General features: G+C 43.6%; 1 protein-coding gene across 2 annotated transcripts in view; it reads left to right on the top strand.

Annotated features, from left to right (window-relative positions):
• Nucleotides 1-15939, top strand: part of LOC147722748 (MARVEL domain-containing protein 3-like) — a 300764-nt gene extending 284825 nt beyond the window's left edge. The window contains exons 4-5 of one of the 2 annotated variants that reach the window (XM_086965216.1): nucleotides 6883-6921; nucleotides 13517-15939. In XM_086965216.1, coding sequence (XP_086821342.1) covers nucleotides 6883-6921; nucleotides 13517-14196 — 719 coding nt within the window. In that variant the 3' untranslated portion in view covers nucleotides 14197-15939. The remainder of the gene's footprint in view (nucleotides 1-6882; nucleotides 6922-13516) is intronic. The other variant, XM_086965217.1, reaches the window with a different exon arrangement.
• The last annotated feature ends 9416 nt before the right edge of the window (nucleotides 15940-25355 follow it).

The following is a 25355-nucleotide window of genomic DNA, read 5'->3' as shown; positions in this document are numbered from 1 at the left end:
AAATTGCCATTCTGCAGCCGGGGATCCTAGAACCTCAAATGTGAACGCTTCTCTGATTTAAACCACTCGGACAAATCTAACTTGCAGTATTGGTATACCACCGTTTATATGCATGAATTACTGAATGTGTTACAGCGCTTATGCCAGCCAAGAAAAAAATATAGAAAAATGGTAATTCTTTTAAAGACGATGTTTACAACATAATGCACTAGGTAAGTTCTTAAGATCATATTTTGTGTCGTAACATTGTCAGACACTACAAAAGGCTGCCTTTAGTCGAAATCTGGCTGGATTGTTTTAGGGCATAATACAAAAAACCTAGATTACGGAAAGAAGTCATGATGCTTTTAAGTGAAGACACAAGTAGTAATTGCCACTATGTGCAAGTTTGTACATCCATCAATCGATATTTGTGCTAAATTCAAGCTGGGGGCAGGCAACTCTAGAGCGCAAAAATGATTTTGCAAAAGATTGGTGTTTCCCCATGACTGGGGCAGCTTCTGCTCACAAGATGACCAATGCGGCAACCCCTCCCTCTGACAAACACACGTGCACACATACACTTGCTTCAAAACCTTCAGGTCGAGTTCAAGGTATATTAAAGTGCAATATAGATTTTTTTTTAATAAAAGAGGGGACTGTGTTCAAACTCATGTACTCGTATGGAGTGCAGGAATGTGGCGTGACCGCTGAAGCGGTAGTCTTTGAAGGTGGGGAACCCTGTTAGATTCTCAGCGAGAGGCTCAACATACACAGCTCCCAGTGGATGAACTAATACATTAAACAAACAAATAATGTGTTTGCATTAAAAAAAAAATTGTATTCTGAAAAATTATGGAAGTCCATATGCAACGTAACAGAAGGGATGTCTTGCAAAAACAACACAACTGCACAAACAAATTAGGTGCAGCAGACAAAGCTTGATTACTATCTTCAGCTCCCAAAAAGACGCTCAGTCAACAATAAAGCTGGGTGACACAGAAAAAAGTAGCTCGAGTAAGGTGGATGAAATCTGCAATGAGAATGAGTACTTGGACCATGCTCCACAGAATCGAAAAACACAACAAAACGAAAGAAATCGACCAGAAACTAACTGGAAATAATACGCCCAAACCCTTAAAAAGCAAGATAAAGAGCGGCAAGCAGGAAAACCAATGGAAAGTTGGAGGCAGGTTGTAAGCACCTTTTTAAAGTTTTTTTTTTTACTTACAAAAGACTTCATAAGCGCTGTGCAGGAGTAAGCTAAAAATTGGTCCTAGGATTTCTGGATGAAGGAAGGAAGACCGTGAAGGACATGGACCTCTTTAAATGACCATTATTACTGGTGTTCTCGAGCACCATTATCCAATGTGTCCATACACATGCCATGGCCTAGAAATTAGTGTATACCTTTTATTTATACACTAGCAGCCCGTCCCGACGTTGTCCGGGAGCAATTAGGCTTCAGGCCCCCCGCCACCCCGACGTTGTCCGTGGGTCCCCCGGAGCCTTTCTCCATATATTGCAGTATTATACCTCTGTTTACTTTGTATGCTTTTGTAACCTGCGCACGTCACTTTTTCCTCCTGTAATTCGCCGTTTGCTTCGCTCACGATTGTCACTTTTGTAATGCACCGTTTGCTAGCTCTTGTATTTTTTTGGCTCACGATTGTCATTTTTGCTTTTGTTTCATTTAATGTAACGTTTGCTTTTGTTTTTTGCTCACTTGTAATGTTCTCATCCGCCGCTCCCCGCTCCTTAATAAATAAATAACTTACCTCATCCGCTTGCTTCATTTAATGTAACTTTTGCTTTTGTTTTTTGCTCATCCGCCGCTCCCCGCTCCTTAATAAATCTATGCTACTTTTAGCTGACTCTGCCACACCCGCACTGACTCTACCCCAATTAAATAAATAATCTACCTCATCCGCCGCTCACCGCTCCTCCCTGCCTGTCCGCTGCTCCTCACCGCTCCTCCCCGCCTGTCCTCCGCTCCTCACCACTCCTTCCAGCCTGTCCGCCGCTCCTCCCCGCGCTGATATCCGCCGCCGCTCCTCTTCCGCTCCTGCACGCCGCTCCTGATGTCACCACACAGGTCGCGGCCGGCGCTACTTGCAAGGGACAATTTTTTTTTATCGTCCATTTTTTAAATGTCTTTTTTTTATTTATATAGCCTATGTCCATCTGCACACCCTGACCATTACAATGATGTATCGGGTGTGTGGATTGGCGCTGTGGTTCCCGGGTTTACCCGCCTCAAAGGTCCAAAGTTCTTGCTTTATAATAGTAGTATGGTATAGATATAGATTCTAAAGTCGTGCCAGTTAGCAGCAGTTAAAAGTAAGCAATTTAATTAACAGGTATGATGCTCGTTTTAAAAATGACATTGTTGTTTTTTCCAGCGCTTCTACTGTGTTCCTGTGTTGATAAGATTTGTCATTCTGCGCAGCACCGTTGATGTAAAATTGTAGTCCTTCTATTTATGCAAAATGTCCGGGTTTTGGGTTCTCAAGATCTGGTCACCCTACCCTTGGAGCAGTTTAGCTCTGAATAACAGGTGTTTATTGTTACCCAGCTATATGGTGCCCATGTTATCGACCGTCGAAGGATGAAGGGCTGAGTGCACCTATCAGGATTTCTACTTGAGACCATAAGGTCAAACACCAATCCCTTCGGTGGATTAATTAGTCACTGGGCCAAGAGGCCCGGACCTAGGGGCATATGCACACAGCAAATGCAGGCTAGAAGTGATCTGTGTCCGTGCTCTCTACATTTCTGACAGAGACTAACTATGTTCAGATGCTTGGGGCTTGCAAGTTTAGGTTGCGCCCACTCTCAACGTAAAGTGCAATATGTGTAAACATTCGCTAGATGCATGCCTGCATTCCTCCTTTTCGAGACAACCTGACTCATGCACCTGCAACCTGTATTTCGAGTTCATTAGCACGAAAATCGATGTGTTTGTTAAAAAAGGTTTTGCTACTGCATGTAGGAGGTTTGGCGGCGCTCGCACGACGCCTGCAGTCCCCCCCGTGCGTCGGGATCTGGCCGGTCTGCCAGGATTCCGCCATCTGTAGGTTCCCTCAACCTCACTTCCACTCAGCAGCTCAGTTCATCTACTCTCCCCCACACACTGTGCGCTAACTTGCAAAATAAAGCCTTTATCAAAAACAGCCATCCTATCTCCTTACAACACTAACTTTATTCCCTGACATTCCCATGAATTTGGGGCTCATCTCACTGTGTTCTCTGAGCGCGAGTCTGTGCATTTAGCAGATTTTAACGCCGCGTAAAACAGACAGGTGCTCGGGGTATCTGCATACACTTGTGGTGGGACCTGAAAATCCGCAAACCCAGAACCAGTGGACTTTTGCTTTCATAAACTGGAATACACAAGCCTGCTGCTGGCGAGAGACAGTTGCCAAGTGGCTTGCCTTAGTTACTTGAACAAAAACGTTGTGATGTCCACCGCTCCTTTTCCGCTCCTGGACGCCGCTCCTCCCCGCGCGCCTGATGTCACCACGCAGGGACTACTTTTATCGTCAATTTTTTAAATAACGTATATTTTTTATTTTTATATAGCCTATGTCCATCTGCACACCCTGACCATTACAATGATGTATCGGGTGTGTGGATTGGCGCTGTGGTTCCCGAGTTTACCCGCCTCAAAGGTCCAAAGTTCTTGCTTTATAATAGTAGTATAGATATAACATAAACTCATGTGGAACAGGTGCCTTACTAGGATCTGAATTTGGTTTCACTGTGATCCTGTGTAACATGATCCGCTGCTTTAATTTCAGGCAGCTAGGCAAAGAATGCAGCAGCTCAAGACTGCAGGACACTAGGATGCTCATATTTAATGTGAAGCAGGTTGAGCTCCAGTCGAGGAGCAGGAAAAGGCTGTCGTATGACAGTGAGGGATGTGGAGGCTCAGGTATCTCAATAAGGCCCAGTGCAAGGCTCTCTCCCTTACCTTGGTTATGTGCATTGTGTAATCTCAGACTTGCAGGCATTAGAGAGCCTCCGAGGTGGTTGGTACTGCGTGTTTCGTTAGATGTACCGGTAATGTTGTAGTGGAAGTGTTTTAATTTATTTTTGCATGCCAGTAAAATATTTGTATGTTTAGAGCCAATGCAAAGTTAACTCGAAGCCATTTTACATGTGCCCAGACTAGATTATCCAACAAAGCCTTTGGCTGTAGATTTGGTAGGCACTTGGTAGACCAGGGGTAAAATGAGTGTTGGCACAACAAGCAGCCTTTACTTTAAAAATAAATACATATCCATTTAACTTTTTTGTTACAATCTAATAACATTGGGCATTCGACTGGTTAGTCAGTCATCACATTTGTTTTAAGCATTGCAGGTGCAATAAGTTGGCCATTGCATGTAGCCAAAAATAATAAAGAAACAGTCTGATACAGATGACAAAATTAGTCCCATCTTAATGACGACATGTGTGGTAAGTCATTGATGGATTCTCTTTTATGGCAGATGAAGTGCCTAATATGTCATCTTTTTTTTTTTTTAACAGACATGGAGCCAAATTGAGTTTGGCGGTGCAGAAGCAGACCGTCATGCCGGCTGTCTGCTCCTGCACTGCCAAACTTGTGGTTGCAACTCCCGCCCAATTGCAAGTTTCCTTGTGTCTGGCGCACTGTTTTTGGCAATCTCACGGCGGTGCCTCTGAAAATGGGCAATGGGAATGCCAAAAACAGTTCCTGCAGAGCATGGACTGTAAAGCCCATGCCCTGCAGGAACTGGAGTGCATGCACACAGGAGGGCACAAGCTGTGCACCCCTGCATGCATCAAATTGCACATGGGCAATGACTGGCTCTGTAGGGCCACCTTTGTTTCAGGACAACCAGCCTTTTCATCGAGAAAAGACTTCCATGGCACTGCTGGCAGTCCTGAAACTCATAATATGCATGGCGGTGTCGCAGCGGCACCACCAACATATTACTGAGACCCGACCACCATGTGGCGGTTCCCTGGCAGCTGCGGCGGTGCAATGGCGGTTTGATTGCCCCACTCTTAATGGGGCGTCAGATCGCTGGTGCAGCAGTGGCTGGACCGGCACTGCTGTGCCCCTGTAAGTCTGACAGTCCTTGGACCACCGGACTTATACAGGCCCTTTGTGTGTGATAACAAAGACCTAAAAACACATTCTAAACTGGATCTGGGAAAGAGTTAAGATGTAAACGATTGATCATATGTCTTTTAAGGGGTGAGAGCTGCAATTGTGTGGTGTGATGTGAGGTACTGAAGGGGGGCGCACTGGCCTTCTAAAGGGGCATTATACAGCATCTTGCCTAAAAAAGGGCTAGGCCTAGGTAGTAAACCTCAGCAGTTTTTTTTTAGCACTTTAATAATCTTAGGGGCATACATAACAAAAAGTCATCTAGTGCAGCAAGTCATCTTTCTGTACTGCATGACGGGGAAATGGCAGGAAATCACATCATTTATCATAATATTGAGCATTTGTCTTTTCCCAGTGCTGGTGCACAATGTGCTGCCTAGTGCCAACGCAGGCACTCTCACACCATAGTGCAAGGGTGCTTGTATTGCAAGCAGGATTGTTTTTGTGCAGGAAGGGACACTGGCCTGAGATATTTCTCCTTGCTAAGCCACCCCTGAGAAGGCATAGCATTTTGACCCTTTTCCAGGTCTACCAGTATTGGTAAATCTGGAGTTCTTCATTATCCATGACGGAATGTGTGGGAACACTCACGCTCCACCCATGGAATGCCTTTTTCAGCACACAGTAACGCAACACAGCAATTTGCACTGCGTTTCATTTCTCTAGATTTTTTCAAGCTACTCAGGGTGGTGCAAAAGCGAAACAATCCTATGATAAATATGCCTCTCAGTTTGCAGACAACCCAGCAGTGTAGCTTAACGTATCCTGATATTCAGCCCATTTGGGTATCCGCTAACCAGAAACGGGTCAAGGCAGAGCATGTCCTCAGCCAGCTCAGCCAGTGACATTTCCAGGTCCAGTAGATGACATCAAGGTCATGGAGCGTTGGCACCCAGGGAAAAATGTAATTCATTTTCCCAGTGCCTGGTAGGCTCTTTGTAGTACATAACATTGTATACGCTTAAATCTAGCGTTCCTAGGTACTGTGAAAATATAAGCCAGTGTATTGAACTCTCATCTAGCTCGGTTTCCCACTTGTTACGAAGCCTGCCCAGGAGGAGCAAAGTGTGAGTGACGTCTGCTTTAGACAGCCGTCTAATAAGATACCGACCAGTGCTCATTGAGTTGATTACCTGCATTAGCATGTGCGAGGGTAGCTCTTACGTCCAAATGTGCAGTTTAGATCACAGTGCATTAATTATTGTGCTGCAGGTAAAGAATTTGCCCTGGTGCCTGTTGTATTGCTCCCTGAACTTTTCACTAACAATATCTACTTAAATAATAAAAGAAAAACTCGAATTAGGTTTACTTGGCTTCCCTCTGGAATTAGCAGTACCTTGTATCTATTCATAATAGTTAAAAAAATAATAATAATTAAATGCACATAATTTATATTTTCTGAGCTTATCTACATTTGCTCGACATTCGTAAGTATTTGCAAATGTGTATTTAATTCTTGTGTTTTTTAGTTCCGTTTCTAGAAAACAATGCTCTTTTCCAGGAAGTTGAGAAACAAACTCTTGAGGTAGTGGTATTAACAAATATAATTTCAATTGCTTGCTTATAAAAGTAGGTGTAAATTGGAGAAGGTAATTTAGCGAGTGGGGGTATTGAAAAGCAAGCTGTGGCATGTTCTGGCATCTTTGCTTTAATATGTAGTGTCGTAGAAGTAGATTTTTTGTGTTCTATTCTGTCAATGGCGTAAGCCTTTCTGTTCCAACCTGCTTGGTTCTTATGGAGTCTGCACTATTTCTTTTTTTTAGATAATTACATTATCGTTGGGGAAGCTGAACTGTTGTTTGGTAGGTTTTACTTGAGCATGGACTATTCCTTTAAACGTAGCCGAGTGTCTGTTAAAAAAATAAAAATAATAATTTGACTGTATTTATCTGTACTGCCCTAACGGGTATCATTTTTAATCCCTTTCTGAAACAGAAACTTTGTTGGCTGAGTACAGTATCCCTTCTCTCTCATCCGTATGGTCCCCCTTGCTAGTGGTTCACCTTCTGAGCATCTCGAACTAGCTCCCATGCACCCTCCCGACTGTAATTTCTCTCAATTTATACACCATCTACTGTGTAGTCTGCTAATTTCTTTCTGGCTGCCCTGGATACTGAGCTTTGTGGATGCGCCAATGGGGAACCACCCTTTCTCTAGATCACCAGCTTAGCTGCTGACCTTTCTTCTATGACTTAATTGTCCTGCCTTGCTGTCCCGTATCATGTCACCGTCTTAGTCCTCAACACATGCCTGGGACCACCTGTCCAAATTCTCACCATAATATGATCTCGAAGGATTGCAAGCCTCCATCTGATTTTAAACTCTTCTTGCATGCTCGAAAAATATCTCACATATTTAAATCCCATATTTCCTCTGCCTCACTAAGACCTGGTACTTGAGGTTTTTCAGTCGCATTCCCGTCAGTCTGCCACGAACAGCCTTTCTGCTATACTGTTCAGTTTGTAGGTGTCTTTCACAAGCGTTTACTCCCACTTATTTCTTGTGCAAAACCTCGGTCTGATTAATGTTGACCTGACTTCCCTCACAGCTCTTTTAACCACCCCTCTCGCTTTGACTGTTATACGTCTGTGCTCATTTTGGTTTCCAGCTTCGAGAGCCCTACCCTGCATTTTGATATTCTTGCTCCCTGTGAAGCTCCCGACTAGCAAATATCTAAAATATCAAATGTTTGGTTCACAAATCATAAACGAAATGAAAAGAATAACTGTTGTGAGGTCGAATGTAATGCCTTCTTATCTCCAAAGTCTTTATAGAGAAATTCCAGATCACCAAAAAATATGCTGATTGGTTTACTTGGCGCTTGAAGAGTTTTTCATAGTTGCTCTGAACCATTACAATGAACAGATCCATCCAGCTTTAATGGCCTTCGTGCTGAAAAAAATGCCAATGATAGCAGCCTCAATATAATCTTCGATTTTGGCATCCTCTCTTTAGTCACCGATGAAGGTCGGCACACGTGGCTCTCCCTGTATGTAGCTAGTAAAACTGAAGCACTTGGCTCGGATGCCTATAGTCTGCTGATTAATTTGATTATTGCTCCTTAGATAGTACAGTATGGTTCTAAGCCCACCTAAGAAAAAAAGCAAATGTAGAAATAGTGGGACTGATCTTTGCCCACCGGGACACTTAGGATATGCATTTTCCATAAACCGCCCATATTAGTTTTAGGTAAGCATTTATAACTTATGTAACATGGTTTAGAGGAAAGAATCTGACTGATTTCCATTTATCAAGTCCCTATTTGAGTTTCACCAGCTTATTTTCTGAATTTGGGTGTATTCCTTTTTCGGTGTTGCTTTTGCCTCTCATTTTACATGTCCTGCTTAATATTGTATCCTGCTCACATAGTAGACTGGAATAGCAGACCTAGAACAAAGGGGTGGTGGGCAAATTTTTCAACTGATCTCCTGGCCGGTGTGAGTGAAACATTGTTTAATGTATGAAAGTCATGGGGGATTTTCAACAGCTGCCAACACGCTTCACACTTCTTGGATGCTGTTGGTTTTGAATGCTATGCATGAGTTAGCTAGGGGGTCACATATTTAGGCAGCATTGGGGCCTATCTCTGAGGGAGGAGCATACTTTCCCTCCCCCTTTGGAACTTTGAGATAGTGCAAGACTGTGTAGAGATTGCTAGCTGGGTTTGAGATAGGTTGTATTAGTTGTGGAGTAAGTAGAACATGTTAATTCTTCTCTGTTGCATAGCCACTGGCATGGTTGACAAAAGGGATGAGTTGTTGTTTGAAATGGGTAGTTACATTAGAGGAACGACAATCCTTGTGTCAATGAGGGCCAACTGTATAAGGGCAAGACACTCTAAATGATTGATAACATCTTCTTCGGCTTTAAGGGTCCTCGACATCCAGTTGTCTTTTGGGCTGAACGTAGTGATTTCATTGTAAAAAGGATTAGAACTTCTAATCCCAAGATGGTGAATTGTATCTGGAGACCTGGGGCAGTTGAAATAATTGCTAGCCATGATTGGAACAAAATCAAAAGGGAGCATGCTATCCAATGTCAGCCCCCGGAAGCCTAACATTTACAGAACTTTGTTTGCATCCTTGGCTTAGTGGTAGATTAAATTGTATGTGGAATCATATAGGCATAGGGGTTTCTTAATATCTAGAACAGTCATGTTTTCGCGAAGCAGGGCTTGAGGTTTATGGTGACAATAGGGAATCTGAGGTGGCAAAATGGTTGCCTAGTAGATTGTTGATCCATTCTGAAGTTGCTACAATCGATGCTCATTAATTAATGTTAACTTTTCCAAAGAGTACTACAACCCATGCAGTATAAAGATGTTGATGAATATTTAAATTCGTGTATTAACTATATGCAATACATTTTTTTGGAGTTTAACATATCTTACCTTGTTGTAACTATTAACATAAGCCTTATTTTGTAAGCAATTTTCTGTCCTTAAAATAAGTAAGCTTTTTCTTAGTTAATAACTCGGCCATTTAGAACGGATTTCTTCATCCAAGGCTAATGTTTCGTTTTCCCATTAGCATACATACATCATGCAGGCAGGCATGTTTGTGCATAGAAGATCATAGTTTATTTTTATCGGTACGGCTCCTTCCCTTCATAATGTGATATTTTCAGGGCAGCCCCATTTAGGACCAAGAGAAAGCAAAGCTACAGTGGAACACCAAAAATACTGTCAATCATTAGAGTATGTTACTCCTTACCCTCAAATGGAATACACTAGATCTCCATGTCATTTGGTCCTTAAGGCCCAGGAGCAGGTTATGTGACAAACATATACATAGTGCTGCGTGCATGGTATCCCCTATCGAAGCTTGACAGTTATGAAACTCCTAAGGCCCATAGCGCGATATCTGTAATTTGTTTGTACAAGAGAGGCCTGCTCATGTGTGAGAAACCGTTTTGCTTTGACTAGAAGGATGTTTGGAGTATAGATCTTGATATAAAAACCTAAACCATGGCTGTGGGTTAACATAAGGGTCTCAAATTAGTACTGCACCTCCAAGTGCCTTCAGAAGACATTAAAAAAACAGGCCACCGGAGTCCTTGACTTAGCATGGTGCGTGACCCTTTCCCTGAAATATTTACTTGAACGTGTATTTTTCTGGTTCCTTCACTTATTTTTACTCTTATAAAATTTAGAAGTCGCTTTCACCAAAATAACATACATTACTTAAACTAATGGTGCAATATATAGGTAAAGTAGACCATTATACATGACCCTAAAAATGCCAGAGCAGTCTCGAGGGAAGGAATCGAAATAGGAACTTGGGCTGCCCAGTAAAGATTGTAACATGAGATATGAATAACAGAAGAGTGATGAGAAGGAGCAAGATCATATATGAATTTGTCAGCAGAGTGAAGATTGCCGAGTTTTATTAAAGTTCAAAAGGGGAGTTGAGGAAAAGGAGCCAGGAATTGAGAAATACAAACAAGTTTGTAAAGGAGGAAATAAAGGTCATTGAGAGCGTGTGAGGAGTTGAAAAGCATATACAGGAAGGCCAACAAGAAATCAAACAGTAGAAACAAATTAAGAGGGGGGTATTGGACTGAAGATAACAAGCAGAGGCAATGCCAATTGGTCTGGATTCAATGAACTAACACGTGCAGAAACATGCATACAGAGGTTCTTATCCAACCAAAGCCAGTCATATTGTCTTTGCTAGTGCTTGGTACTGGTCATGATGATGATGTTTTGGGTGTGGTAATATTAGTGATATGTGGGTTTAATTAGTGGTGTGTTATTGAGGTTGGATTGTGGTATATGTGGTTGTGGTATAGGAGGTATTAATAGTAGTAGGTGGTTGTATTTAGGGGATTTGGTGTTATTAACGTTGGCGTTGGTGGTGGTATGGTATTGAGGTTGTGGGATGTTGATGGTGATATTCCTGGTGCGACTGGAATTGAATGGTGGTGTGGTAATGGTAATATTTGTATTAGTGGCAATATATTTTGGTAATGGTATGGATATTGTTAGTGGTGGTATCGATAATGGAAGTGGTGGTGGTATTTGTAGTAGCTATGGTTGTTTCTGATGGTGGTATTGATGTCATTTGTGGTATTGGTGGTGTGGTATTGGTCATGATGTATTTTTGTTGGCAGTGATATTGTTATTGTGGTGGTAGTATTGGTGGAGATTTTTAGTATGGTTTGAAGGCCTTCCAACAGCAGATTAGTAGTAGTGCGGGATTTACAGTGCAGATGGAAGGTGTTCTACAAATTGAGACTCTAAATGAAGAAGTATCTGTCCTATTCCCTGATGTGTTTTGGATATGGGTCTGTAAAGTCCTGGGAGACGGGAAGAAATAGAAGATCCGTTTGGCATGCAAGACTGTCTATTTGGGGCAAAGAATCTTGACTGGAACCCTTGCTTTGGCTTGCATTCAATAAATCAACGCTTTTAGGAATCCAGATTAAAATGTCTTATTAAGGCCTGTACTCAGTTTGGCAGGTAGATTTTCTACTTTTGGGAGGCAATTGTGCTTGTATTGTGAAAGTCCTGCGTATTTGCTTCCTTAAATGTTTTGTTAGAGTGTGAACCACTGGGATATTTGGTCCTGAAGCGATGTGTGGAAGGATTTGCCACGGATGGAAAAAGCTGTTTCTAGTGGAAGTTGATTGGGTAGTTCAAGTGAAAGGGTTTGCAAAGATAGATGGTTGCAATTTTTGAAGACCTGAAGTCAAGAATTGCAGAAAAGCAAAACCTGGTATAATCAATGATCTTTTGACTGAAAGTCCATTATATTTTTTTTACAAAGAATGGGTTTGAAAATTCTGCTGGAGAATTTGAGCTACGTATTAATTTGCTCTCTCTGAAAAGTGACAGCCATGGTGAAGTGACATCCTTATCTTGGCAGAAAGTCTGCACATCACATGCACCCATGCTATTCTATCTTCCTGCACAGGCCTACTGGTATGGATATTGGAGACCGAGTTTGACCCTGCTGTAGATAATCAAGATGTCCATAAACAATAAAGGATGCACATGTCCCACAAAATCCTTAAGGGGCTGTGCAGTTTATTTCTTACACTAGATCGGGATTAAACCAACACATATATCTAACCAGGAGATGGTGATGTTTCTGTGTCATCCAGACCAACTGAGCTCACAAGTAGGAGACAGGGGTTCTAGATTACCCTTGAGAATGGTGAATTATACTAATATGCAGCTGTAATTAGTTGTGCAAGTACTTGCAGCTTTTCCTATTAATGCCACACGAGCGATATCATACCAAACCTTTTGTGCAATGCCTTGGGTTTAGGCAGTTTAACAGAAGTAACAGAAACTGATATGAGGGTTCAATAGTGTAGTCACCAGACAAAGGCAACTTTCATAGGTTTTTCCCAAGTAAACCATCTGCACTTACCACCTAGCTCCAAATAGTCAAACATCCTGGCAACTAACTGGAGCCTGACTAGCGAAAAAAATATGCAGACCAATAAACACCTGCAGGTGAATCATTCAAAGCTCACTTAAGCAGGCGTTCCTCATTAGCATGTGGGCTTGACCCCATGCTAATGTTATAAACCATTTGCCACTGTGCTGTATTTGGGCGTGGGTGTAAAGGGAAAGAAAGTGTCAGAAGGCGCACTGGCTGTGCGCCACAAAGACATGGTGCAGTGTTTCTCCCTCCCTGGGATCCCTGAAAGGGGCCAACGTGCTTCCATAGACCACCCCAAGACATCTCCCTGTAAGCGGGTGCAGATTCTCACTGCACCATCCTGCAGGGAGCTTTATTTACCCTTCGAAATGCAGGCAGGATAACCCTTGCACTGTTAAAGATGGAGCAGGTGCTTCAAACAGCCGCTTTGGTTTTGTACTCCCGACCTGCTGACCACCTCAAACATCTGCAGCAAATGTTGGACTTGCACCTTCTTTCCTCAAATCTGTTCGGACATGTTCTTCAGATGCACACAGCGGCACTCTCAATTAGAGCGGGCAACTCTATAGAACCCCTGTGCTAAAGCCAATTGAGAACTATTGCGGACCGCGGATGTTTAATAAAATAATGCTGATATTCCGTAAAACACTTTCCCCAGAATGCATGAACAATGTCTTTGCTCTGGTAATTTACTTATTCTCCAGCTGCAAGAACTAGTGAGCCTGGAGTGAAATAATGCTGAGAAGTGAGATTTGTCACATAATGCATAAGCTGAGCATATTGGTGTTATTTGAGATGAAAGTGCCGCCACTTTGGAGCCAAGAAATATAAAGATATGGTGCTGCTACATTAATGTGATCGAATACAAATATTTCAATTTCATTTTAACTGGTCACTGATATAGAGGTGTTATGATTTCATTTCTACAAACATTGTGCAGTGTAATGGTGAATAATTTGCACCGAGAAGTTCTCCACAAATGATTGTTTTTCTTTCTTTTGTGCAGGTATCTTGCAGTTTGTGGAAATTCTAGTCAACATTTTGGTCCTTATATGTGTGGTAGCCTCCTTTTCTGTGACCTCGGGGTTCACTTCCTCTATTGGTGCAGGAATGGGCTCCTTGACTATGGATTCGATGATCAGCCCATTTGAAGGTACAGAGTTCCAGAAGGCACGTGAACTAGACATGCAATATAGCCAGTTGAGAGCACCTGGCGTGTATAGTGGAGTGTCTTTCAGCTTGGCAGTCGGTGCCATCACGCTTGGTTTCTTAATTCTTGGAGCCAAACCCTTCCATCACCTCTCAATCCGCATCCTCATGGCCGAACTGGTCTTTGAAGTACTTGCCTGCGTGGGTTACATTGTAGCTGTTGCCCTCTATCTCCACTTTATCACGGTGGTGAATGCAACAGATTTGTGTAAACAGAGGGCTCAGCTGTACGCAGGGCGAGGCTATAACTGGATGAACTGCGAGGTTCAAGGTGGCGATGCTGCGGTTGCCATTTTTGGCCTTGTTGCTGCTTGTTTGTACTTTCCAAGTGCTGTGCTATGTGGATTGACTATCAAAAGTGTACGAGAATACAGGAGGAACCTTCCCCCAGAGGACTACATCACTAGCTCGTTCAAAGAGCGAGATTACAAGATGTACAAAAACCAGGAGGATGCAGCAGAACTTACGCTGGTGTAGTTTTCAGACAGGAAGCATGTTGCAGTATGTAAAAGTAATGCAATTCTGAGAAGAAAATTTGATGGTCTCCGTAAAAGCCAATCAAGCACTCAATCTTTGTGCAGGTGACGGAGGAGGCAAAAGTGATTGTGCAGGGCCAGGCAAGGCAAGGTTTGCTTGAGTGACTGCTGGAAAGGTTGTTTCTGTACCTGTGTAAGGCAAGGCAGGCAGCCATCGTGGAAGGAAGAAGAAATAGGGATTAACAAGAGAAGGAACATGTCTTATCTTTGTAATTTTTTTAACTGCAGCTTTTTCAGAGATACATTTTAAGTCATAAGATTGAATTGTGTACTGCATGTGTGTGTGCGTCAAATGAGGGTTTGGTGAAGCATCTATCATTTATTTGTTGGGACGATATAGTAGTTGTTTGACAGCGTCATGTTTTTTTAGTTTTTATTCTTTATTTTTATATCGAGTTTCATGGTTTTATAATGATTAGAACAACTATTTCAAAGTTGCCTAGACTGACCTAAATATAAGCTTACAGAATATTCTTTATCCAGACAGCAATATAGTTGAAAGCAAAGGCTGTTGTAACTAGTCACTGCTACAGGCTACCACCACTTTAAAGCAGTTTCAAGACTGAGCTGGCACTGCTGCACCAAGAAAGACAGAAGAAAGTGAATGTGACAAATATCGCTCAACGTATTATTTGGTTTATTGTCAACGAATGCGACTACTCGGTTACATTAACTATCACATTTAAGTAGACCCAGCAGGCTTGTTCTGGTGCAATATTTTACCTAGATAAACTGAATTTATACTTTGGAGATGCACGTTATTTAAGGTGAACGGACATCCTTAACTGTATGTGTCTACCGGCAGAAAATTAGGGGGAGAAATTGATGATCAACCAACTTAAGACTAGTTTTTATCTAATATTGCCATTTTCCTCGATGAAAAACAGTGTATTTAAGTATCTAGGGTACAGCACCCCATATCTAATTGGGATATTAAAAATCACCAGGGATTTCAGCAGCCCTACAGAAGCAGACTGCTGCAGGGCGAGTACCCGTATGAAGTTAGATACCGTACATGTATACAGTCCGATGTAGCCACAAAATGTACTTAGACCCTAGAGTGAGTTTAGCAGCACACACACACAATGTTGCATTGGGTTTTACAAATAGAAAGTTACCCTTGAACTGTATCACTTTGTTAAATTTTGTATTCTGATTGTATATAAGAACAGCAGTTAACCGTGTTCTATGTATTACCTTCCAATGTTTTTTCTCCCATCTTTACAGCGAAATGTGCTGCATGTATCTGATATGTAAAAAAGAAAGTGGATATGTGCTAAATAGGAAGTTTCAGAGAGATGTTAACTTTGCACCATGCACATCAAAGTGCATATTACTCAGAATTGCGATAAAGCACAAGGAATGTCTATTATTAAATGTCTTTCCAATGAGTATACTATTTCTTACAGAATTATATCCGCATAGGTCAGCCCTTTGTATTTTATACAGCCTTTTAATACTTTTAGTTCCTCCAATAGTGGGAGTTGTGCTGCATACTTTTTTGAATAAATCTTTGTCCTAAACATGATATTCCAGAATGTTCCGAAGTGGCATGATTCATTAAAATTCTCCCTGTTATTCACTCGCTGTCCTGATCCAATACAGTGAATTCATGCTTCGTATGTGATTGATTAAATACTTTCATTTAAAATGCTCCAGTTTTTTAAAAGAACTTTTAATTTGCCACTTTGCTGAGATTTTTTTTATAGCTTAATGCACTCTAAGAATTACTTATGCAGTTCATGCACAAACGGAACTGTTAAGTGATGTTTATTCTCTGACCAACATTGATCTTGTATTGTAAGAACTAGTTTCGACTGTTTCCCATCAGCCATCTTGAACAAGCAATTGCAAAATCAAGAGGTGTCCACTTTTGGCTTTGCCCTGACACTCCTAAGCTCGCTAATTTTCTTCTTTGATAAGCTGACCTGCAACTATACTGACAATAACATTTATTTTCAGAGTAAGTAGACCTCCACTCTAACATAAGTAATCCACTTGAGTGTAGGCCAATCTCTGGATCACTAGAAACCAACCTAAACGTATTCCTAATACCTCCGGCATGATAGGGCATCAGACGTTTTCAACGTAACAATAACCATGAAAACCAATGTGTTGTGTTTGTTAGTCTATGCAAATGATCAGCAATATTAAAATTAATTGTAAATGCAAGTCTATATAAATGATTCATTGTAAAGATAGCATCCGTAGTTGGATGCCTCTGTCCACTATATATTAGCAAGCTAACATGTACTTTTGCCCACTGCCTGACAAAACATGTAAAAATGTAAGTGTAACCATGAACTTCGAAATCACCTTACAGTTATGCCATGGAAATACTGAAATGTGCTTCATCTAGGAAGGTGAGAGGAGCATGCCTTGTGGTACACGATGATGATGTGAGCGGCTCCGGCTCCTCTCTCCCGCGGGACTTGTTTCTTCTGTTTTGAATCTGGTCCTGCATAAGTGATTCCTAACTCTAGATTTTGGTCAAAATCCCCCCCCCCCCCTCCCCCCCCTATAGTGGTCCACTGGGATGACGTCCTTTTATAGGCAAGTTACACTCCCCACAGGTGAGTCTCCTGTACATGTATGGCGTTTACCACCAATGATCGCAGACAAGTTAATGATTTTCCTAATGAATCCCATCTAGGGCCTGTCACCCACATTGGCTTGTGGCTTTGCTTCCTCACATACATGTAAGGCAACTGCCATCCCCTCCACATGTAATAACTTGTTTGCTTTCCTACTAGGAATTCTCTTTGCTGCTTGGAGTCTGAGAGCCTCTGAAGCACAATGCCAATCAGTGATGCTTTGCCACCAAATGCTGTGGTACTGGCCCAGATACCACCTGACCCAGCAACTGGGTTTCAGGTTGCCTACTGAGGATTCCGAGTCTTTTTTTGTCTGGATGAGCATTTTTCCGTGGTGGAAGTGGTGCTGAGGAAATGGGGGCAGTTCCTTAAAATATCGCCGTGCCTAATGGCGCAGATCATGGGCCTATGAGGTACCCTTAGACAATGTTGCACCATCTCTCCGGCCCCTTCATTCCCAGTGATACTTATTTTGAATTCTGACTCATTGACACAATACTTGCTGAGACCATCCTTCCTTTCGGCGTGGGGACTTCATGATCAGTGTTATGCTGTTACCTCCAGAAATGCCTGGCTATTTTGCAACTTTCTAAGATCCCTTCCTTAGCTGATAGGCGGTCCCTTTGTCTGGAATTTCCATTTTGGCCATTCATGACTACTAATGCAAGTATTTTCAAGAGGTAACATTGCTCTGAGCAACACAACACCTGAGTAAGATTCCTACATTTGTCACTTATTTATGGACTACTATCCCGTAGGTCACCTTTTTGACCCCCCTATTCTTCCTGCCCACTTATGTCGCATACAGCTACATTACTGACTACCCACCAGCCTTGGAAAAAAAGGCAGATCAGAAAGAAGGTGAAAGCCTTCAACCCCCCGGAAGTTCACTGACTGAGACCGAAATAGAGTACTGGACTCTACTGCTGCTAAAAGCTCCCATAACAGCAGGGCATCACTATGGTCACCTCCAACCTGAGGCTAACATCCCTGAGAATAACTTTAGGGATATGGACAATATTGCAGCATTTGGGGCACTATTGATAAAGTGGGCGAGGGGATGACCGAAATGTGGTAATGAATTAGGGAACTATGAGGTACAAGCACATATATCTCCAAACGCTGTGGCAGTCTTATCAAAAGTGCATAAACAGCAGGTTAGTCTTAGCCTCGTCACTCTGCTTATACTAGCATAATAAAATTGATGGCTTTCTGTAAGTGATCAAGAAGGATTTCATGGGAGAGTGCATCCTTCACGAAATGTAGTCCATGACTGCATATTATCTTCCTTCACCAAAGTTGACTAGTACCCAGACTTCAGCCAGCTAATCCAGCAGGAGTCCCACACATTCAGCACTGTGGAAATGGAACGAAGTAAAATGTAACACCAAATACACCATGATGTTCCCTGTTATTTTCAGGGTTCAGTTGGGATCCGTTTTGCTTCTTCAAACCTACTTAGACTCACTCTTTCATCCAAAATTCCAGTCCTTGCCCGAAGAACTGTCTCAACAAGTGCTAGCACCAAAAACAATAAAAATATTTCTACATTTGAGCACTTGACCTATGCTCTGCCTCGACAGTCTTGTACATGAATCTAGAACATCGCCCCACTGAAGGTGGGTGGTGGCTGTCTCGAGCATATGATATGATGCTGTGCTCCAGTGGTATGACTCTTATACAATCCATTTGTGTTGTGTGTGAGGGTTGTTTCTGTTGCTTTGCTAATAAAGCAACAGGCAGTCTTTCCTTCTAGGCAGTCATTAGGTCAAAGTAATATTCCTACTGGGAGCCCCATTTAGTTACATCTGATTGTATCAATCCATTGAAAGTGTGGGATGACCAGTCCTATAATTTCTCTTTTACGACTAGTTTCTGAAGGTTTAACAATCCTGTTCCATAGATGGCAAACTGAGTGCTTTGAAATGATTGTGGTACAAGTCACCACACGTTCCCAAAGAACAGGTGCTCAACTCCCAGGGCTAACACCCCCCCCCCCCCAAAAACAAAAACAAATTACTGCCACATATATCAAAGCATATGGGGAAGCACTCCTATATATTATTCCAAAATCCAATATTCCCAAGGCAAAATTTAGGAGAAATTAAAAGATCTTGTGCAAGAGTCCATTTTCTTGGTCAAGATACTATGGACTACTGTACATCTGTATTATAACTTTTTCGTTTCTGGCAAACATGAAAATAAAGAACAAGACATGGACACAGCCAGCTCGGTTCATCCCATGAACAACAAGACCTCTTCAGCGCAATAACGAAACTCGAAACATTGCTCATATAAAGTTTGTAAAATCTCTTCTTCAATTCTGTAGCAGCAAGAATGCTCTTGTAATTCAGAGAGTACAATTGTGCCACCTGTGTAAATGAAAAACAAGTTTTAATACAAAAGTGCAGTTGGTCCGAAGTATTTTGACCAAGAAAACGGACTCTTGCACTAGACCTATTTGTTTCTCATAAAGATTTCCTTGGCATTATTGGTTTTTGAAATATGTATCAAGTGCTTCTCCCATATATTTTAATATATCTGTACCATGGATGGGTTTGGTTAAATCTGACTCTCGTCATAGTGATCTGTTTGGATGATTTGCCTTAGTAATCGACAAGTTACACCCCCTTCAACGTTGTCGTCTGAACAGTTATGATCAATAAAATCAATGGTGTTCTGTTCTATAAATGCTCCTAGCTATATGCTTCCTCTCTCAAGACTATCACTGGAGATTGATGTGCATTTCAAACCTTCTGAACTAAAGATTTGACAGTATGCTGATGTAGGATGCTAGAGAATCTACCATTTCCAATGTTATAAAAAAAACTGTCATGTCATTTAATTAATTCATGACTGGACAGTCATTCTTATATACTTTATTTTGTGACACTGTGTTGAGTGCTCTGCTGCCACAGTTCAGATTATAACCCTCCTACCATCAAACTGAGGGGTCCTCCATTGAGTCCTGCGCTGAAAGTTTCAGGCTTCCTCAACTCATAAGGTCTGCAAGGAATACATCCACAAGTTGATGCCAACTATTTTGACATAAACTCCTTTCTGCATTACCTAGGGCACTAGAGTGGGAGAACTTTAGGTTCTGCATTTGGGTATATTTATAGCTGCCAAATCAGGGTACACATGTCAATAACACATTGGCTTTCAGCTGTTCAGCAAGAGGGTGAGAGACCTAGAACACTAATATTCCTTCTCTGATATGTCACAATTAACAAATTCTGAGAAAGGAGCTCACTACGAATAGAGCAATCTGAATATTAGAAGTATTATGCCAATTTTAGACTCCTCAACTCTCAAAGGGTTACAGGGCCGGTAGGAGGGGTTTGATGTGGCTTGATACATGCAAAGCCGGCATTACCCTCTTTCAGTGGGTAACAACATTCCAAGACTTAATTGTCCTATCATATTCTGAAAAGACCTCTACACGTGTTCTGCTAACAAAAGCACTGCAGAACCAACATAACACTATGTTCGAGGCATATGAGCTGCAAAATTCATACTTTTGCATAGATCGCCATCTGGTGTTGGGCTCGGATGCACCTTGTTGTTGTCTTGGAAGAAGTCTTTGTAGTCATGGGATAGGTGACTCCTTCTTTGGACGATAGTGCGCATTGGCATCAACTCCATCCTTAGATTGTTTTTTTCCGCCATCAGGTTCGGATGTAACTTCAGCGCTCCAGTTTGGTACCATGTTTATCCAGTATTATGGGTATCTTTCATAGATTCACATGCCTGAATCATTCCCCGTCGTCTGGGTGGGAGTCCCCGGTACATAAAAATAGTAATGTCATATAGACATATATACACTAATAGGCCGGAGGCCTCACATTAGTAACCTATCTGAGTCCTTTTGTAAAAAAGGAAAAAACTTTGGCCAGGAGCCAATCAGCTACTACCACCCTCTAGAACCTTCCTGGAAGGAGCCCTAGTCCCTCAGATTTTCTACCGCACGTCGTGCTAAGGGAGTCTCCACTGAGCTCTGCTCAGGTTTCTGGTATTTCTGGATTTTTTCCATATTTTTCTCTACAATTTTACTCTTGTGGAGGAGTGCTAGAGTCCACTATGTCTACCACTCCTAAAAAAGGGCTCTTTGGACACTGTGCCTCGTGTAGTAAGCCGAGACTGCATGTAGATGACAAACATGAAGACTGCCTCTACTGTCTCTACCCTGACCATTCTGCCAAGGATTGTAAGGTCTGACGCACTTTCTCTGTCAAGACTTTAAAAGACAGAGAGGGACGCCTGCTTCTGTGGCTTCAGAGACTGAAGGACAAGGATCAAACAGTCTCTTCAGGTGAGAGCGAGAGTTCCTACAGGAGCTCACACTCCTCTTCCAAAAGGCCAAGACAGACATCTCCTGGTCCGTCTAATATGCCACCTGAAAAGAAGACTCCAAAGTCTTCAGAGGGTCGTCCAAAAGCCATGGCAGTTAAGACTCCTCTTCAGGAAGCCACCTGCTGGTGTCTTCTGCCATGCCTGTGACCGCGTCGACAGTAACCATCTCTATGTCGACAGCATCGGCCTTCACCACCTTGACGACATCTACCTCAGCATCGTCGTCGTCGGGTAGGTCTATAACATCTATAATTCCTGTCAAAAGAGCGTCGACGCCGCCTCCGTCGACGACAGCTTCCACGTCTACGAAGTCGTAACCATCGCCGTTGACGAAGGGCCCATCAACGTCGACTACCACCTCGTTGACTATGTCATCGACGACGAAGCCATTGACGAGACCGTCGACACCAGCGTCGACGAAGCCGTCGATGACGAGATCGTCGACGAAGCCATCGACGACAACTCTAACGTCGACACTGCCGTCGACGAAGAAACCATCGTCGACTTCGTCGGCGAAGACGACAGAGAGGTCTGCTGTGACTGTCGGGCCCGTCGACGGAAGGCTCTCCTAAGCTGAAGTATACCTATACACACTTCAGGATGTCAACGCGTACGCTGACGCCAGAGGCTACGTCTCCTAGCAGAGTTCAGCCACTGCCACCAGTCCACTTACTGGAGACTGAGGACTCTGATGATGGTGCCATGTTCCACACTGCAACAAGTCCATCGCAGCTAAATGTCAAGGTCCCTGAGAGTTCGGATTACGAAGATATGGGTCAGGCAGAAGTCCCATACCAGGAGGAATATCAATCGCCTCCTCCTTCACAACCTATGGTGTGCCTCCCGGCCTCAATAGTCACGGACCTCCAATTCCTCATAGCGGACTACAAACAGCGGTTTCCGCCTACTCCGCCACCTTCAGTAATGCCACCACAACTAATGACACTAGCTTCTCCTCCTCGCCCTAGACCACCTCCGCTGGTCATTACTCCGGATCCTGTATCTTTGCCTCCTCAACAATCTTCGGATGAAGAGGAAGCAGTGGAAGAAGACTAAGAAGGTCAACAGGAGGAGGGAGAAATACAGGATGATGAGTGGAATGACTATATCATTTCACATCCGGCATCCCCAGACCAGGCACAGGCGGATTCACCTCCAGAAGATATTGGGGGGTTTCATAATGTTATAGAGAGAGCAGCAGCAAGGTTCAAAATAGAGATGACCACGCAACCTCAGGACTGCTTCCTATATGACTTCAAGGAGCCATTCAAGAAGACGGTTCGGTCAATCCCTATTATTGAACACATCTGGGACCAGGGGGTAAAGATAATGAAAAATCCCTCATCTCTACTTCCAGTGCCAACCAGGCTTGATAAGAAGTATAAGGCCCCGGACATGGCTCCGGCATGCCTTACAGGCCATACTAAACCGGACTCCGTTATTACACAGGCCGCGCAGCGGTAATCCAACAACCCAGCTGCTGCGCTGACTGCGCCTCCGGATAAGAAGGCTGTAAACTGGATAACATCGGGAAGAGGTCCTCGTCAATGTCGGCCATTACTGTCAGAGCGGCAAACTCGCTAGCGCTCTTGGGGCGTTACAATCGCCAGATGTGGGCAGATGTTACCAGATGTTGCCCCATACCTAGGCACACTGCCAGAGGAGCAGAAAGAAGAGGTAAAGAAGATCCTCCTCGAGGGAGAGCGGTCCGCCTTGTAGATTATTGACGTGGCAATGGATATCACCTCTACAGGATTTCACCAGCTGGCGGGGGCAGTGGTCCTTAGGCGCCAAGGCTGGCTGAAAGCTACATCTTTCTGGCCGGAAGTACAAACCAAAGTACTGGACATGCTGTTTGACGGAGAGCTTCTCTTTGGGAAGCATATTGATGAGATGCTGCAGGGTATCAAGGAGGATACCGAGACCGCAAAAGCCCTGGGTACCCTCCAGTACAAGAATACTTCCTTTCGGGGCTCCAGAGGAAGAGGCCAGCAGACAAGAGGTGGCTATCAGGATAAAAATCCTCCTACGGCTTGTCCCAGCAATACAAGCCTCAATACGAACAGAGGCAGCAACAAGGCCAGTCCTCGTACAATAAGTCTTCCTTTCGAGGAAGAGGAGGAAAGAAAGATTCCGCCTGAAGGCAATGACTTCTTTCTCCAACAGGCCTCCACTTCTTCTCCACATTACGTAGTTGGAGGGAAAGTTTCCAACTTCCTCCACAATTGACAAAGAATAACGATGGATCATTGGGTTCTCCTGCTGTTTCGGTTCGGCCATACTCTGGAGTTCGTGGAAATTCCTCCTTCGAACCCCCCATGTCCCATGCAGCACAAGAATCTTCATCTCCATCAAGCGGAACTCTCACTAATGCTCCAGAAAAGAGCCGTAGAGAGTTCCCAGAGGTCAGAGGGGGAAAGGATTCTATTAACGGTTCTTCGTGATACGAAAAAAGGAGAAGAAATGGAGACCTATACTGGATCTAAGGAACCTCAACAGATACCTCAAAAAACAATCGTTCCGTATGGTATCCTTTCAGGAGGTGTTACAGCTACTCAATTCCAAAGATTTCATGGTGTCCTTAGACCTCCAGGACGCCTATTGTCACATACTCATCCACAAAAGTCACGGCCAATACCTAAGGTTTACTGTGGCGGGCAGACATTACCAGTTCAGAGTGTTGCATTCGGCCTGAAGTCGGCGCCACGCATTTTTACGAAATGCCTATCTCCAGTGGCAGCTTACCTTCGCCAGCACCATCACCAGGTATTCCCCTACTTGGACGACTAGCTCATCAAGTCTCCCACTCTAGAAGGCGTGAACAGATCTTCCAACGCCTATCTTCAGCTCTTCGAGAGTCTGGGACTTACACTCAACCAGGAAAAGTCAGTACTGCAGCCCTCTCAATGCCTCACTTTCCTGGGAGCAACTCTAGACACACATCAGGAGAAGGCCTTCCCATCACAGGCGCGTCAGGTCAAACTGAGGTCGCTGGCAGCCCCCATTCAGGTCAAAAAGACCCTCAAGGTGCGACTCTTCAAGTCACTGCTAGGAATGATGTCCTCCAATATCCTCCTAATACCACACTGCCGCCTCCGTATGCGTCCCTTACAGGAGGAGTTATCATCTCAGTGGATCCAGTGTATGGGATCCTTCGACGATCTAATCAGGATCACTCCATTCATGGTGAAGGCCCTGCACTGGTGGCTTCAAACAAAAAACCTGAACCAGGGCCTTCCATTCCTGCTTCCAATCTCCCCACACGTGATAACAACAGATGCATCATTGGAAGGATGGGGTGCGTTCCTGCAGGAACTTCAGATACACGGTTAGTGGTCGCCGGCAGAAAAACTGCTCCACATCAACCTGCTAGAGTTGAGAGCAGTATACCTGGCACTTCGAGCATTCCTGCCCAGAATCAGGAATTCCCCAGTGCCTGTGAGGACGGACAACACCACTACAATGCACTATTTAAACAAGCAAGGGGGAACTCGATCCATGACGTTGTCATAGAACCACAGCGAATTTGGAAGTGGCTACTCCCAACACAACATTTCGCTGAGGGCGGAGTACGTCCCAGGAGCAGACAACACCCTGGCGGACTCACTAAGCAGGCGACGCTCCATTTGCCACAAGTGGGAGCTCAACCAACATGCTCTCGACGCAGTATTCTCCCGATGGGGCAGACCCCACCTGGATCTATTTGCGACGGAGATCAACGCAAAATGCCAACATTATGCAAGCTGGCTTCCCCAGAAAGGATCTCTAGGGGATGCATTTTCGATCGCATGGTGCAACGTCTTTGCTTACGCTTTTCCTCCATTTCCCCTGATCCCCAGGGCCCTTCGGAAACTGAAAGCAGAGCATTGCACACTGATCCTGGTAGCCCCAGCGTGGCCGCACCAACACTGGTTTACAGAACTCCACATTCTATCACTGGAGCCTCTGATTCCATTCAGGCCTTACCCACATCTCTTCACGATGAACCAGGGGCAAGTCCAGCATCCAGATCAGACATCTCTCAGATTATCTGCTTGGCTCCTGAGTTCAGAGAATTCCAGGACTTGGATATCCCTCAGGACTGCAGGGTCGTCTTAGCCCGGGCCCGGGCTGACAGTACCAACAAGACATATTCCCTTAAGTGGAAGAGATT

Source organism: Lissotriton vulgaris, chromosome 4_1 (assembly GCF_964263255.1).
Source record: "Lissotriton vulgaris chromosome 4_1, aLisVul1.2, whole genome shotgun sequence".
Classification (NCBI taxonomy): Eukaryota; Metazoa; Chordata; class Amphibia; order Caudata; family Salamandridae; genus Lissotriton; species Lissotriton vulgaris.
Note: the sequence above shows the minus strand (reverse complement) of the source record. Positions and strands in the feature narration are given on the sequence as shown.